Source organism: Rhyacophila brunnea, unplaced genomic scaffold, assembly GCF_057557595.1.
Source record: "Rhyacophila brunnea isolate RB1 unplaced genomic scaffold, BYU_Rbru_1.0 scaffold_3, whole genome shotgun sequence".
In the NCBI taxonomy this organism is placed as follows: Eukaryota; Metazoa; Arthropoda; class Insecta; order Trichoptera; family Rhyacophilidae; genus Rhyacophila; species Rhyacophila brunnea.
In genome coordinates this window covers 18,217,364-18,232,859 of record NW_028232965.1, presented here as the reverse complement: position 1 = coordinate 18,232,859, position 15,496 = coordinate 18,217,364, and the positions used below count along the sequence as shown (strand labels likewise).

The 15,496-nt window shown below is 32.7% G+C and overlaps 1 protein-coding gene across 1 annotated transcript; it reads right to left on the bottom strand.

Moving 5' to 3' along the window:
* Positions 1-314: 314 nt before the first annotated feature.
* On the bottom strand, positions 315-15,077 carry Marcal1 (SWI/SNF-related matrix-associated actin-dependent regulator of chromatin subfamily A-like protein 1). Its single transcript, XM_085953131.1, has 13 exons — positions 14,609-15,077; positions 12,922-13,037; positions 11,488-11,585; positions 10,469-10,603; positions 9,563-9,752; positions 9,127-9,307; positions 8,565-8,715; positions 7,397-7,561; positions 4,966-5,116; positions 3,124-3,255; positions 2,846-2,971; positions 2,238-2,297; positions 315-847 (listed from the first exon to the last, which is right to left on the bottom strand). The coding sequence occupies exons 1-13, from the start codon at positions 14,979-14,981 to the stop codon at positions 614-616; spliced, it is 2,112 nt and encodes a 703-aa protein (XP_085809257.1). The 5' UTR covers positions 14,982-15,077; the 3' UTR covers positions 315-613.
* Between the last annotated feature and the right edge of the window lie 419 nt (positions 15,078-15,496).

Genomic DNA, 15,496 nt, shown 5'->3' with positions numbered 1-15,496 from the left:
TTTTTTGACAAATTACGGAAGTCTCGGTTTGATACATTAATTGTTGATGAAGTACGGATATATCAGTGCAAAAAATGCTAATTTTGTACGTTAATTTAAAAAATATAAGTTTTAATGAAAAATTGTATGTTTGTGGAAGGGGGGGGGGGTGTAAATTACCGCACCAGGTGACTAGTGACTCAGATGCGTTGATGATCCGCACACACAATAGAAAAATTAGAGGAAACATTGATTGCAAGTTAATTTTTAGAGAACTTCAAACACTACTATGGCATTTATTTCCCAATTTGCAAGGTATATAAAAACACAATCCGTCATTTTCACATTATATTTATTTAAAAATCCTGTAAAATTTGTGTTGAACTTTATAACTGCACTCGAATAAGAAATGTATATAAAAATGGCCGGCATTGCTTGAGCAAGAAAATCGGAATGGCAACTGAGTGATATTAATATTTTTTGTGGAGTTTACCAACTTAACCATGCTTCATGCGCTTGCAAAATAATTCCAAATGTTATCACTCTAACGAACGTATAAGACTCCTTCAATTTGTACTTCAAATTCTTTAAATCTTAGTTACGCTTTAAAAAAATAAACAATAGAAAAAATTATTTATAATAATAAATGAGCTAAAAGTTCATCTCCTTCATCATCATCATGAAAGGTTGTTTCTAGATCATCCTGAAAACCATATGAAATGTTTTTACTAATATTATCCTTCAATGATTGACCTGGCCCTCCTTCGGATCCTTTTTGTATATTTGTCCCAGGTATAAAATTATTGGATTCGTTTTGCATATTACTGGGGAACATCTTCATTAAAGTGTTTTCATTGGTCCTGTTACCCTGAAAAATAATATATATAATTGTATACATACTTTGTTTTATAACTTACATTACTCGGAGGATTTTGTTTTTTTTAGGATTGTTGCAATCATGGCCCCCACATTCTGAAGCGGGCAGAATCTTTGGCGGGGCCCCCTACCTATCTTTCTTTTCTTTCGACCATGTCCGATCCTAATAGGATCATATGGGCCTCCACAGAGTGGAGGTTTGTATTAACAGATTTTGTTTTTACGAGAAATGGATGTCAGCCACTTGCTCAACCTATTAGGTCCATACTCTGACTCATACCCCTACCTATAGCTAAGATTAAAGGCACTCTGACGCTTTACAGTGGCGTTTTCTAAATGGTATTCGAGGTCAAATAAAATTCAGTGTATTTTTAGCGATTTTTTAACACATCGAATTATGGGGTTGTCGAATATCAACACAAGACAACCAAAAATTGCATTGCACAACCACATATTTGAAAATGGTAATAATGTCTAAGTAAAACAGTGGCACAGGCGACTTTTTTCACTATTAGAGCAAATCTAAGATGTGTGTTTATTTCATTTATCTGGTCGACCGGGCCCCTAGGCTAGAGCCCGGTCAGCACCCCTAGTGAGGGCCATGGTTGCAATAGTACATTAAATGCCTTAGTAGGCTCGCACATCTAAACTCATTTTGTCTGCAACATGTCAAATACCGTTGATGTGTTATTGTTATTCAAAAAACACATGTTACCTAATGGAGCACCTCACACTGCTGGAATGCAACATTTTAAAATAAATCTGGTGTCCGCTACGAGTCAGCTATTTCAATTCAAACTCACCAGTCGCCAAATCTAGAAAATGACAGACGAGCGCACCAATATACTTTGTTCAAGAGATTGAAAAATATCCGTACACATATGATTATACAAGGAGAGAGCACTCAATACATAACAATCGCTGTTTTGGCGTCTGATGGTATTTTTGTGCAATGACATTTAATTTTTTTTTTTGACAACTGACGTTTCAAGAGGTTGCGATCGTCACTGTCGCCAGGCTCCTATATGCGTGGCCGACTGCAATATGAATGTAACATTCCTACGAGGTTTGATTTATGGCTGTGTCGCAGACGAGACGAGTTTAATATCCTAATAAGATCATATGGGCCTCCACAGAGTGGATGTTTGTATTAACAGATTTTGTTTTTACGAGAAATGGATGTCAACCACTTGCTCAACCCTATTAAGTCCATTCTCTGACTCATACACAATTTGAAAAACAATATGTGTACTTGTCAAATCAAGGATTCGAACCTGGGACCCACAACGCTATAGGCCGACGCTTAAATCGCGCCGCCGGTGTCAACGTTGACATATAATAACTTTTAAACAATAAAATTGATATGGCAGTGTGTAATTTACCTGTTTGGAATGTGTTGTATTCTCAAATGTATCATTGCTTAGTCCAGTTTGATTAAGAACCTGAAAATAATCAATTAAAATAACTCTTAACTTGGTACCACAGTGAAAGTAAGAACCACAAATATAATTTGTTTGGGTGCGAAAAAACTAGGTATAATTTTGCCATCGCCGACAGTGTTTATATCGCTCTTATCCTATTGGTTTGTCTCACTAAATTACTCTCACGCTCTTTTTGTTATCTGTCGGAACTATCAAACCTTATTTACAGTGTGATATATTTATAGTAGGAAAATATGTCTTCAGAAATTTGAGTCAAAACAATTTTATTTAATAACTGTCAATTCTTGGTGGAGGGCAGCCATTATATAAAATAAAATAATTTAATAATAATAATAATTAAAAAAGGAGCAAACGAGTTTTCTCTCATTTCTCTCTCTCTCTTCATAGATGGGGTAATATTTACGATGCGGAACAAAAACTTTTGGTTTAATTCGAAATTGAAATAAAACACAAACAAGTCAACTCAATAAGTTAAAGAAATTAAAGGAAGGAAACAAAATTCCATAAGTCTGTTGTTTAAATAAACTTGTTATGTAAAGTATATTGACCTCTAATTTTTTTTGGAGCAGAGGCCACATAATATCGTCCGCCGTGCCTTTGGCGAGTAGATATCTCACGCAAACGCCTCCTTTCTGGCCGATTCTGTGAGCTCGAGATTCTGCCTGATTTAATATCTACAAAAAGAAAAATATCACATCCATAAAGTAACGTTGAACCGTAATAAACACAGGCTGATATAATGTGGCGTTATAAAACTAAATAAAATTATTTTTGATTTGGTTTGTAATCGCTAAATTTTTAATATTAATTATGAAGAATATCTTACGCCAGGATTCCAATGCAATTCAGCAAAGACTACCAGCTGTGCGGCCGTCAAAGTTATTCCAGCACAAGCCGCAGTTATTGATAGGACAGCGCAGCGGCACGACTCATTGAATTGGAATGAGTCCACGAGGTTCTATAAAAAGAATAATAAATAAACATCAATGAGATCAAAACTCTCTCTAGTAAGTACGTAATATTGAAAATGAAAAAGTATCAGTGTTGTGTCTGGGAAAAAGACTAATATTGGCATCGCATTGAAAGAATAATATGTGAAGTTGGCGCATACCGTCAAATGGGGCGTCATTGAAATCGAGGGGCTACTTTGATACTTTGAAAATGTTTTTGAAATTGACAACACAGTACCCACCGAAACGGTATAATTATAAGTTACCGGTCTATTTTAAAAGATATATCTATGGTCTACCTGTCAAACTACAAATACGGTAATTTATTGTATATCGGAATCCGTAAACATCAAGGTGAATTTGGTGTCTTATTTGAAGAGCTATAAAATGTGAGTACCCTTTTATTATCATCGTAGTAATCCAATGATTATTTAAATACTATAGTGATATCACTATTTCTTTTTCATATTTTAAATTTATTGAGGTGAAGTACACTTTTGTGTAACATGCTGATTTAGAGTATGGGGCGTCATTGATATGGGGTATCAAAGTCGCCCCCACACCTACTACCTATACTGAGTGAGGATGGTGTAGTTGCTAAATTTTAAGAATATTCTTGTGATTTTTTTTAATTTCCATGTTTTTAATTTCAGAAAAAGATGGTGCGACAGTACAAAAGAAAACTAGGTTCAAATTATTTTATTTTAAGTTTTATTGGTTATTTTGTATTGTAATTTTGGTCTCGTATAAAAATGTTCCTAGATCTTTGTTGTTTACCCTGTACTTTTTTGATAACATAATGAATAAATGCTATAATGCAAATCTGTACATTTTTTTGATTGAAAATACGTTTTCATATTATTATTTTATTTAATGTAGCTGTAACTCCTGAAAAAAATAATGAAATATAGGGATGGGTTTGAAGTCCCACATATAAACTAACGAAAGCATAAAAAAAATAGGTATCAAAGTAGCCTCACCCCATGGTGTGACTTATTTTTTATTTCAATACGTATTCGTTAAAATTTAATATTATTATTCGGTTGGTATTTATAATGCAATATTTACATTATTTTTTCAGTCTATTCCTATAGTCGGTTTTCAAAATATCGTAAATATAAAATAAAAATCGATCAAAGTCACCCCACTTTACGGTACCGAGAAAGATAAAAGCATGACGTGTCATGTAGTGGTGAAGACTGCCTATTAGATGAAGTAATCAATCTTTTATAATACCAATCGACGCATATCAATTTGTTCTAGCTAACAAAAAAAATTAGAGGTCAATATACTTTACATAACAAGTAGATTGATATAATAGGCTTATGGAATTTTGTAACAATTCTTTTAACTTTTTGAGTTGACATCTTGTTTGTGTTTTATTTCAATTTTAAAATACACTGAACTCTGTATAGATATGAAATCGTGGGTCTTGGGTGCACAGATAGCTATTGGCTGTTTATCCATAATTGATGTAGTCTCGTCTTTCATAGACATTTTGCATTATAATGTGAATGCTTCAAATACCATATAAGGTGAACGCGTTACGAATTCAAAATTAAAAAATAGCATTGATCCGTGACAAATTAATTTCGAAGATAAATGCATGCATTACGAAGTGACAGCTAATTTAATGAAGTATTTTTGAGAAGGGTTTCCTCAGCGACTTTAATACAAACATCTTAATAACGATATACATAAATGTCTGGAGTACTTACACTACGATCAGTGCCTTTAGTTGTGCCATTGATACAAATGTAATGCATCCGGTGTTCATCAAGAGTATGACAGATTGCCTCAATGACAGACTTGTGATGAGCAAAAATCAAAAATTTCTCATTGGTTTTTATGATATCTGTTACATATTTACTGAAAAACAATTTATATAAATGACATTATCGTTGGAATATAAAGATTAAAATAAATTTCGCTTCGCTATAGAAACGGGACATAAATTATGCTCTCAAAGTGATATCAAAACATGTATAGTGTTGTCTTTTTTCTATCATTTGCTTTCAGCGCTGTCACTGGAAGCAGCTATTATTTTGGACCCCTTTAATCAGTAACTAATTGTTAATTAGACACCGCTAACAAAAATTGCCTGTACGCCAGAAAGGTAAGGATAATCTTGTGGTCTTAACCAGTGGCGGCCGGTGGTTTCCAAAATTGCTTTCATTGGGGGTGCACTAAACATTTTCTTACCTTATTTAAAAAGAATATCAATTCGGCGTTGTTTCTGTTTAGCGAACACCTCAATCACTTCTCATTAAAGTCTGGAACCGTTAGTAAAAGTTTTTTCTCCATGCTTAACACAGATAGACAGTTAAGTCTGTCCTGATTCATGGTATTTCTTAAAGACGATTTAATTCTTTTAAGTTTTTTTTCTTTTATTTTGTTAACTGTCAATTCATGGTGGAACTGCATTGTATTGTTGTTTTAATTTAATAAAACGCAATTTTTTGTAGTACTTATTCCACTTTTAATCAATAGATTAGGACCGGTTTCGTCCGCCTCAGAGGGACATTTTCAACAATGTTGAAACGAAACCGGTCCTAATCTATTGATTAAAAGTGGAATAATTACTACAAAAATTTGCGTTTTATTAAATTAAAACAATAATTCTTTTAAGGGTTGAAAAACACCTTTCACTTTCCACATGTCATCGGACCATCCTTTTTTTATTCTGACTCTTTCTTCGAAGGAATTCTTATTATTTTTGATAAAGCCTACGTTTACCGATATCATTTTAAAACACATACACTTCACTGATTAAACAATAACAATTATATGTATTATTATGAATTTTTTTATTCAAAATTTATTTTTATAAACAAAATTATCGAAATAATGTGACAAAACATCTAAAAAGGCCGACTATAGATCGCAACAACAGAAACCATACTGAATTTTGTATTGTAAGTAAATGATATTTCAAGACAATATTAAAAAAAAAAATGGATAACTATCGATTGTTTTGAATAGGTAGGTACGAATTTTTCGACTCTAATCTCGACAAGGCGTCAGTCCCTTCTCACTCCCTTCGTATACAAAATGCAATAAAACTTCATGCCAGTCAGGCATTGTTAAAAATATGACATCATGTTATAATAATTCACTCACTTGGTAAAAGAACATGGTAACTAAGATATTAATTTTTTATAAATTATATTGAAATATTTGCAAATATTGAATGATTTAAGGATCGTATCCATAAGATTTATGTTGATAATCAATTTGTATTCAATATCAGCCTATTTCCAATGAATTTATATGAGATTTAAATTTAAAAAATCTATTTTTTTATCAATCCTGCTAAATCTCAGTTACTACATTTATCGGCGTATGCTTTTTTTTCTGTGTCGAATTTTGTGAACTGGTCGGAGTCCCAAACGGCCATAAAATTTTGTTTATGAGTTTCACATATCGGGTTGAACTGTTATTACACAATGTAATATGAATAGCAAACTAAAATCGATATTAGGGCGCTCACCACGAGCGCCCGTTTCCAATGACTGTTCAGTGGGTACATGCTTTTGGTACAAATTTACATGGATTACATTGCGATAAACGAGTGATGACTTATGAATAGCATTGTTGCACATTGAGTGATGTTTAGGAAAAAGGAGTGCAGCGCATATGCATGGTGTTAGAGAAGCCGCCGCTGGTCTTAAATAAAAGTTGTAAAGCAGAAATAAACGCACAGCAGGTGGAAACCGGGTGTCGCTTTAACATTTATTCCGACAATTATTGTTAGGTAAATACATAGCAACAATTATTATTTCATTTTCATTATATTTTTCATTTTATATTTCTTTCATAATTACTTTTAACTAACCGATACACATCAGTTGAAAACATTCCAACAGATGTCAATGGTACAGAAGTGTATAAAAAAAATAATACAGCAATAAATTAAGACTTTCTCGATCAAGAATTAATAACAGTAGTAATTATTATTGTTTGTAATTTTGATAATGTGTGTCTATGACTGTATGATTGATCTGTGGATATCAATGACTTATTCTGTTATCTTAAAAAATAACCTATACTATATTGTTATAAAGTAGTGTTCCGTATTTCAAAATAAATGTAGGTTATTCTTGGGGAATTTTGTACAGTTTCAAATGAATAATACCGTGTGTAACATACCATATTGCGGGAGTTTTGACTTTGGCCGTTTCACAAAAAAATGTCAACAAGGCAATGTGTTTGTGGGCAGCTGTTTTAGTCGTATATGATTCAGCCATTTGTGACAAATTAATTTTTGTCTCCTCGTTTACTGCTAGAAGACTCTGATTCAATATGACAGTTTCCCTGAATAAAAGTAATACATACACACTGTTTTAAAATGGGTTCACAAAATGGACTACTTAACTCTATCTAATCAAAAACATATAATTTTGAAAAATCTCAGAAATATACCTATTGGAAAAATGCTAGAAAATAAGTTGCACCGAATGGGATTCACTCACTCCGGACAGTGAAAGTTATGGGTTTTAACCCTACTCGATCCAACTTTCTTAATAGGATTTTTTTCTAATAAGTATATACATAATGTTTCCCAGATTTTTCAAAAAAATATATTTATTTAATATATAGCATTCAGAAAACATTTTTGAAAAAGTTCTAATGGGATCAACGTAAATGGAGTCATTTACAATAATTGGCGATATGCGGACAATGCAATGCTCATTATAGATAGTCGAAAAGGTTTAAAATTATTCATTAACAGAGGCCTGCGACACATATGACCAAATATATGAGGATAATCAAGACCCCTTTAGATGTTTAGATGATAGAACCTGCGAATTGAATGGAGCCCCCTCAGAGAAAGCATATTCTATTGAAAACTTAGGTAGCACTTCTGGAAGATAACTGAGACCATAGCCCATACAGTTGAACTGAAATGCCGAGTCGAGAAGCTCAGGGTAGTTTTTACACAACTGAGGAAAATACTATGTAGCCACGATCTAAACCTAGGACTCAGAATGAGAATCGTAAGATGGTACAGTCATTTCAGTCTTATTATATGGAGTGGGGGCGTGGACACTCAAAGAAATCTCTCTGTATCAGCTGGGAAGACAGTTAAATAAAAAACAAGAATATTGGCATACTTTGGCTACATCATGCAGGACCCCAGAGATATATCATCTTATCATTTGAGAAAAGATCTCTGGAAAGTGAGACCTCGCCTTGGCATTCCTATTTAGAGCAGTGGCAGACGGAGAAAAATAGCCGAAATGATAGTCGATGTATGATGACGGATTTGGCACAAAAATAAGAGATGAAGACATTTTAATAACAGAAAAGTAATCACCTAGTTTTTTCTTTTAGACTAGGAAGAACATCATCTTTGGTTCTTCTGATAAGAAACTTTTTTTGAAGCATGGCCTGTAATTCCAGTAAATTTGACTGCCCCGACATATCCCATCCAAAACTTGTTTGCTTTCCTGCACAGTATCGTTTCCCTGTAAAAAATATTATGTTTTGTAAAAGATAATTACAATAATTTGAATACAATGATTTTAATGTCACACGGTAATAAAATGATAATGACTGACATGAATATTTAGAAAATTCTTTCGTCAGTTTTGTTGCGTCTGAGATAATGCACAAGAAATATATTTATGTATTGCAGTTTTCAGTTCATTTATATATCATATTTTAGTTAAGTATGATTAATTCTTGATATTGCGTACTATTTAAAGTTTGAAATAATGATAGGTATTAAGTATTTAAATGTGGCACATAAAAACATCTGGATTACGAAGAGTAGGCACGTGATCGCAAAACTGGTGGACAGTGAACTCGTGCGATATAAATTTGAGCAAATAACGTGCACGAATAAATAATAAACATTTGTAATATTGTCTACAAACCGAATTCGGTGAAACCACTGAAAAACCTCGGCTCGATAATTTGCAGTTGGGTGAAAAGTTCACTCGGTCGTGAGAGTGCAGGTGTGCCTGACAATAAAATCACTCGTCTTGCACGTTTGGTTATTTTCATGATACACTCGGTTGCCTGAGCTTTGTATGACTTCAATAGATGTGATTCATCCTGTTAATTGCATAAACAAATATTCAACTAATTTTAATATTAAAATTTAAATGAATTTTATTGCATACAGGTATTTATACTTTGTCCACAAAACAATGGGTACATTTCATATTCACATGAAATAATATAGTAGATATAGGTACCATTCGCGCCTTTAATTAACACAATCACTGCTGACCTGTTAATTAATATACCTGTCCCGCCTTTACATACAAGTTTGTCGCTAAAAATGAGTTAAGTAATAATTAATCATACCAATATAACAGTTCGGAACATTTTTTCGACGAGATGGCTAATGCTCAGCGAGGCCATTTTATAGCTAATTATTACGATTTCAACTTCCTTATCTGTGAGGCATATCTTTTCTTTGCCCGATGAAACGCACACAATAGATACTGTCGGTACGAATGGCAAAAGTTCATGTACGTGAGATTGCCAGGTCTCCCTGAAAACAAAATAATATGTACATCTTGTAGATCGTCAAAATACTAAAATAATCACAAAATAATAAATACAATTACTTATCTCTTGCTATAATTTAAAAAAAAAAAGATATATTTTTTGATAATATTGACAACGGTAAAATATATTATGTTGTCGGTTAAAATATAAGTTAATATATGCATAAAAATTTTGGACGAATAAACAATATTATTAGAGATGGAAATATTTGGATCCAAAATCTAACAATAACAAGTCATGAACACCCTGCATCATAATTTGACGAACAACATATTGTAACAAGAATTACTCGGCCAACAGTTAACCTCAAAAATTTGTCAAAAGCACGTTTTTCGAACACGGACTGAATATTCTATCACAAATTAATTATGAGAACAAATTTTTTTTTAGCTAATGAAATAAATAAAATGCAATTTCAACTAAATACTTTTAAGATTTTCTAATATTTTTTGGTCATACGCCCTTAAAATAATATATTGAACTCTCCCAAACGTTTAACCTTCTATTTAATCTTTTTATACTTTAAAATAACCATGTCAACTATGTATATTATGCAAAGCCACCTACAACACAAACCAAAACTGAAGGCCTCCCGAGCATCGTCACTCAGGATCCAGCACGGAGGGTATCAGTATTTTTATAAAGAATTTTTCAAATTTGAAGGTTATCTATGCTATAGTGATAAGATATGTTAATTACCTCATGGATGATGTTGTTACAATTAGAAGAGGCCAGTCATTTTTGTAATAGTGTGCGATAGCTAAAGCTTGTAATGTTTTTCCTAGTCCCATATCATCAGCTATCATGCAACGTCCATTCTTTTGAATTCCAAATCTGCAAATAAAATACCATAGATAATATACCTACCTATAATATTATGTACTAACATAAGTCATCTGCTGTTCGAATTTGGAACTAAGCAAAACAAAGTACATAGAAAAAAATACTGAATTATTTGTCAAATGTTAGCATGTAGCACTCTCGGACAACTTATACCGATAGATCTATCTGTTTTCTAATGAAGTTTTAAATCTGTGCGAAAGGAGAATAAAGATATGTCTAAAATCATTACTTTTCAGGAAGATTGAGTTTTGGACAATTTTGTAAGGCAATTCCTATGTTTCTGTGGGACTCACGCAAAGACTTTTGACATACATGAATTATGATTGATTTGGGGGTATTCAACTCGTTTTTAAATTTTGAAGACTCTTTTCTTTTTGCACACAGAAAAAGAAAACACATCATCAGTTTCTTTCACTTCTGCAGCAGGATGCAGTGAGAATTAAGCGATACGACACACAAGGTCACACAGGTTTACTAATGGTTAATTTGAAATAGATTTTCACGCAAGCTGGTTAAGAATATAAAAATAGCAATGGTTAATGCTTCCCCTTCAAAATCTCAATGAAATCATATTATATTACAACTGAAAGTACAGAACGAACAAACGAACGTACTTTCTACATTTTTACAACTCAATTTTTATGGTGTGATCGACCAAAATCCGGTCGATTTTCGCGTCATTAGAAATCGACAGACTCCAAAAATTGATTAACATCGAATTTTAGATAGGATTTTTTTTAAATGACTCCACAGCCCTGATTCGTTCCTAATACCCATAGTTTCATAGACTGACACTCGGCCACTACTGCACCATTGATGTCTTTTGTTTATTTGTTAATAACTTATAAATCCCATGTCATTCATAATTTACTTACATAACACCATCAACTTGAAATGGCAATAGTTTATTCATAATAGCAGTGCCCACAAGAGTTATATCAACATTGTAGTTTGCTGGAGGTTCTTGCATCACCTGTAATAACATAAAATTATTAAATCAATGCAATAATAAAAAGCTTGTCAAAATCGACCTTCACAATCAGATTTTTTAAGAGGATTAGTTATTTGTTATTCGCTCAATCTACTGGATCCATGAGTAATATCCAAAACATATGTATTGATTAAAAAATAAATTTAACCCACTGCAGGCTTTGAACCTATAACCTATGTATTATTTTACTTTTTTTACGCTACAACTGGTAACAGCAATCACAGAACCATCCAGACTTTGAGAAATTCACATAAATGTATTGTGACCTCACTGGGAATTGTACTCGGAGCCCCAGAATGAGAAACCAGTGACTTACACATTGGACTATACATACCCACTACACATAAACTTCGGCTTCTATATCAAGACATACACGTAATTGCGGCCGTTTCTGGAACTAAAACCGTTGCAACACAAACAGTATGCAAAAATCACGTGGCGTAATACTGTAATCGCATATATCGCCATGAAGTAGATGTATGTCAATATATAGAAAGTGCACAGTACCTTTTGTCTTCTTTATGAAAGTCGTCTACGGATATGATTTACATATTGTATTGTCCCGAATATAGACCTAAGTATGTTTTTTTTCTTGAAATATTTTTCTATAAAAAGCATTTGTGTTATATTTGGGCTCTACGAAAAACTTTCTCCATTCGTGATATTAAAACAAAAACCATTCCAAAAGAAAAGTTACCACCTGGAAAGGCTTTTATTAGACTGGTTGAAAGCTGTATGGGGCAGTGGCGATGAGTGAAGGTAGGCTGTGTAGATCTGACATAAATAGTGCACACTAAACTTTGTCAGACATACTTATTTGTTATCATTGAACTAAAAATAGTAAAAATACAAATTGCAGATGGTGTTGGATAGTTTTTAAAATTCAATTAACTCATTGGACGCTAACGACGCGCCTAGTGCGTAAAGATTAGGTTGCCATTAGATATAATTAGCATGCTATTTAAATGTGGTAATTAATTAGTAATTATCTAGTCAGCAGTCAATGTGTTACGCCATGCTTAAAAAACTAACCACATCATCTAATCAACCTAACTAAACAGCCAAACAAATCACAGCTTACTTCCACCTTCCGCCACTGGTATGGGAACAACGTCTTTAAGCATTAAAAAATCATGACGCCAGACAATTCATTTCAATTAATGCCTGTTGTGAAGACGAAAATTGAAGCTTTAAATAGGGATCTGACGAATGATGATCTGAATATGTAGGTCGCAATATATAAGTGACAATACGGCAAGCTTTATACACAAACCGTTTTGATAAGATCCATTAATACAGTCATAAAAATTATACTTACTTTTAACACATATTGAGGAATTGTGCCTATAACAATATGAGGTTTAAGTGATAAAATTCTCTTTTGAAGTTCATCATAATGTTCTAGTGAAAAACTCCACAGCCGTTTTCCGCCATCTAAAAAAATAATTACTTAAGACAGAGGTCGGCAACCGCAATAGATTAATAAGATAAGGCATTTTTGGTTTATTTCTGAGCCAAAGTCAGGCCATTAAACCCAAGAAATACAAAGCTCCCTGAATGTCCTCAAATATCACCAATATTTAATGCGCATTTTGTCTTTTATGAATGTTATGAGATAGACATAAATAATAAAAATAACATAATCTTTAACACATGTTTAAGTTTATCCCATATTTGTCCACACTCGAGAATCGAACATTCCTACAGTAAAACCTGGAAGGTAATAATACACTTCCCTTATTTTTGTATACCCTGTCGGCAACCTTTTCCCATGGAATATAAATATGTTTTCATTGGGCTGTTAAAATGTAGTTGGCAAAATTAAAATTTTCATAGAGAGATGAAAAATTCTTGATATTTACAAAAATGAAAGTACTAGTTATATTTTTTTTTGTAAGTCAAATCACTTACATTTGTCTGAATAACAGATGGTGGGGGGCTCGTCATCAACGAGTGTTAGCTCCGAAGTGGTGACAACATACATTGAAGGTATTAATCTTATTAAAAAAAGACTTTTTCTATAATGGTTTCTATAATCAATTTAATGTTAGTTTTTTGGGTATATAGAATATAAAGAAATTTATGGAATATAAAAAAAACCACGGCTTATAATATAAGGGGTCTCAAGTCTGGCAAATTCACATGTTCTTTTTCAATATGTGTTTTGACCCAGAGTATGGACCTAGTAGGTTAAGCAAACGGCTCTCGTAAAAACAACCTCCATATTGTGGAGGGCCCATATTATGATTTTCTTAGGATTAAACATGGTTTAAAAAAATAAGATTTGACGATATTTTAACTCGGTATATTCAATAAGGAGCTCGTTATAAAAGTGAATAAATGTATGGAGAAAATCATAAACTAAAATGTCAACGAATGTTTCCTCATCACATCCGAGATCTCGCTATATCCGTGATCGTAATAACCGAGTGCGACTGTAATTAAGATATATATATATATATCGATAGATTTGAATATAATCTCTACATGAAAATTTTATCGCCTCTTTCAAAATCCGCTACGATTGACTGTCATTTATTTTATGAAACAAAATCAATGCGTCTATCAATTCCCGCTATAACACTACTGAAACATTCATAAACCTTTTTTGTTCAAAAACTTTTTATTGATTTTCTCAACATAATGAAAAAGTGTTATAGCGGGTTTTGAAATTTAGCGACACAATTGACATAACATTCTAATTATGGGATTATAGCCCAAAATAGCTATCAACTTCACCAACTGAAACTTTTCGAATTAGCAATGAAGTTTGTTTGATGTTCATTATACTTAAATGGAATTCGATCAAGTAAATGCATGTCTGTGTCAATACAAAATATTGCACTACTAAGCCTACCTGCTACTTTTGCAAGTTTAGTACCTACTACCATTATTAATAATAAAACGAAATATTTTATGAATGATAAAATAAAGGTAAATAGTAAACCCATATTAAAATGATACTGTATCTTATAAATAGATTATTTTCCACATGCATTACTTACCATATGATTTAGATGGAATTGTTTTAAAAATTGATATCAATTTATCATTATAGGCACTCGGATTCACTTCAAATCTACTTTCCGAAATTAAATATACAGTTCCGGAGATTATTTTTGAAGTTGGTGAGTCAGTAGTATTTAAATTAGGTGGTCTGGTTTCCGATATATTTTTACAGTAAGGCTGAAATTTTGGTTTTGTACATCCTATCTTTCGCAATGGGCCCACTCGCGTATCATTTTGAAAATGTTCAGGCGAGTATTGGTTGACTGGTGAAATATTTAACGAGCAATCATTTACATTTGATTTCCTAGCGCGTATTCTTTCGATGGCTTGAAGCCGTTTACTTTCAATCTCCTCGCTGGAACATGCCATTTCAATAATATTTAAATTATGATCATAGTATTTTTAAGTTTATCTTAAGAGCGCGGTATTATTTTGACTTTTCGTTTTGACACTTGACACATGCTTGACACATATTTGACAGTAGTTGTTGAGTTTCAGACAGTGTTGCCATATTTTGAATGTGGAATTATAGTACAGTGCCTTCAAAATTATAGTAGGTATTTCGGCAAATAGTACGCGTTGAGTGACCAATAATTTTCTGCATTTTCAAAAAATTAAACGTGGGGTAATTAACGTCTTGTTTTTTTAGATAAAACATCCATGAAGGGTAATTAACGTCTGGTTTTTTTAGACAACACATCCATGAAGGGTAATTAACGCCTCCCTTTTTAAAAACATCTAATTTAGGCGCCTCCCCCACCCGCTTATTTCATTAAATATTCACCTTTTTAAATAGTGTACACTATTTAAAATCCACAATGTACCTACTTACGAATACAAAAATGGAAAGAAAATAAAGAAGGTTTTACTACTTATATTACATT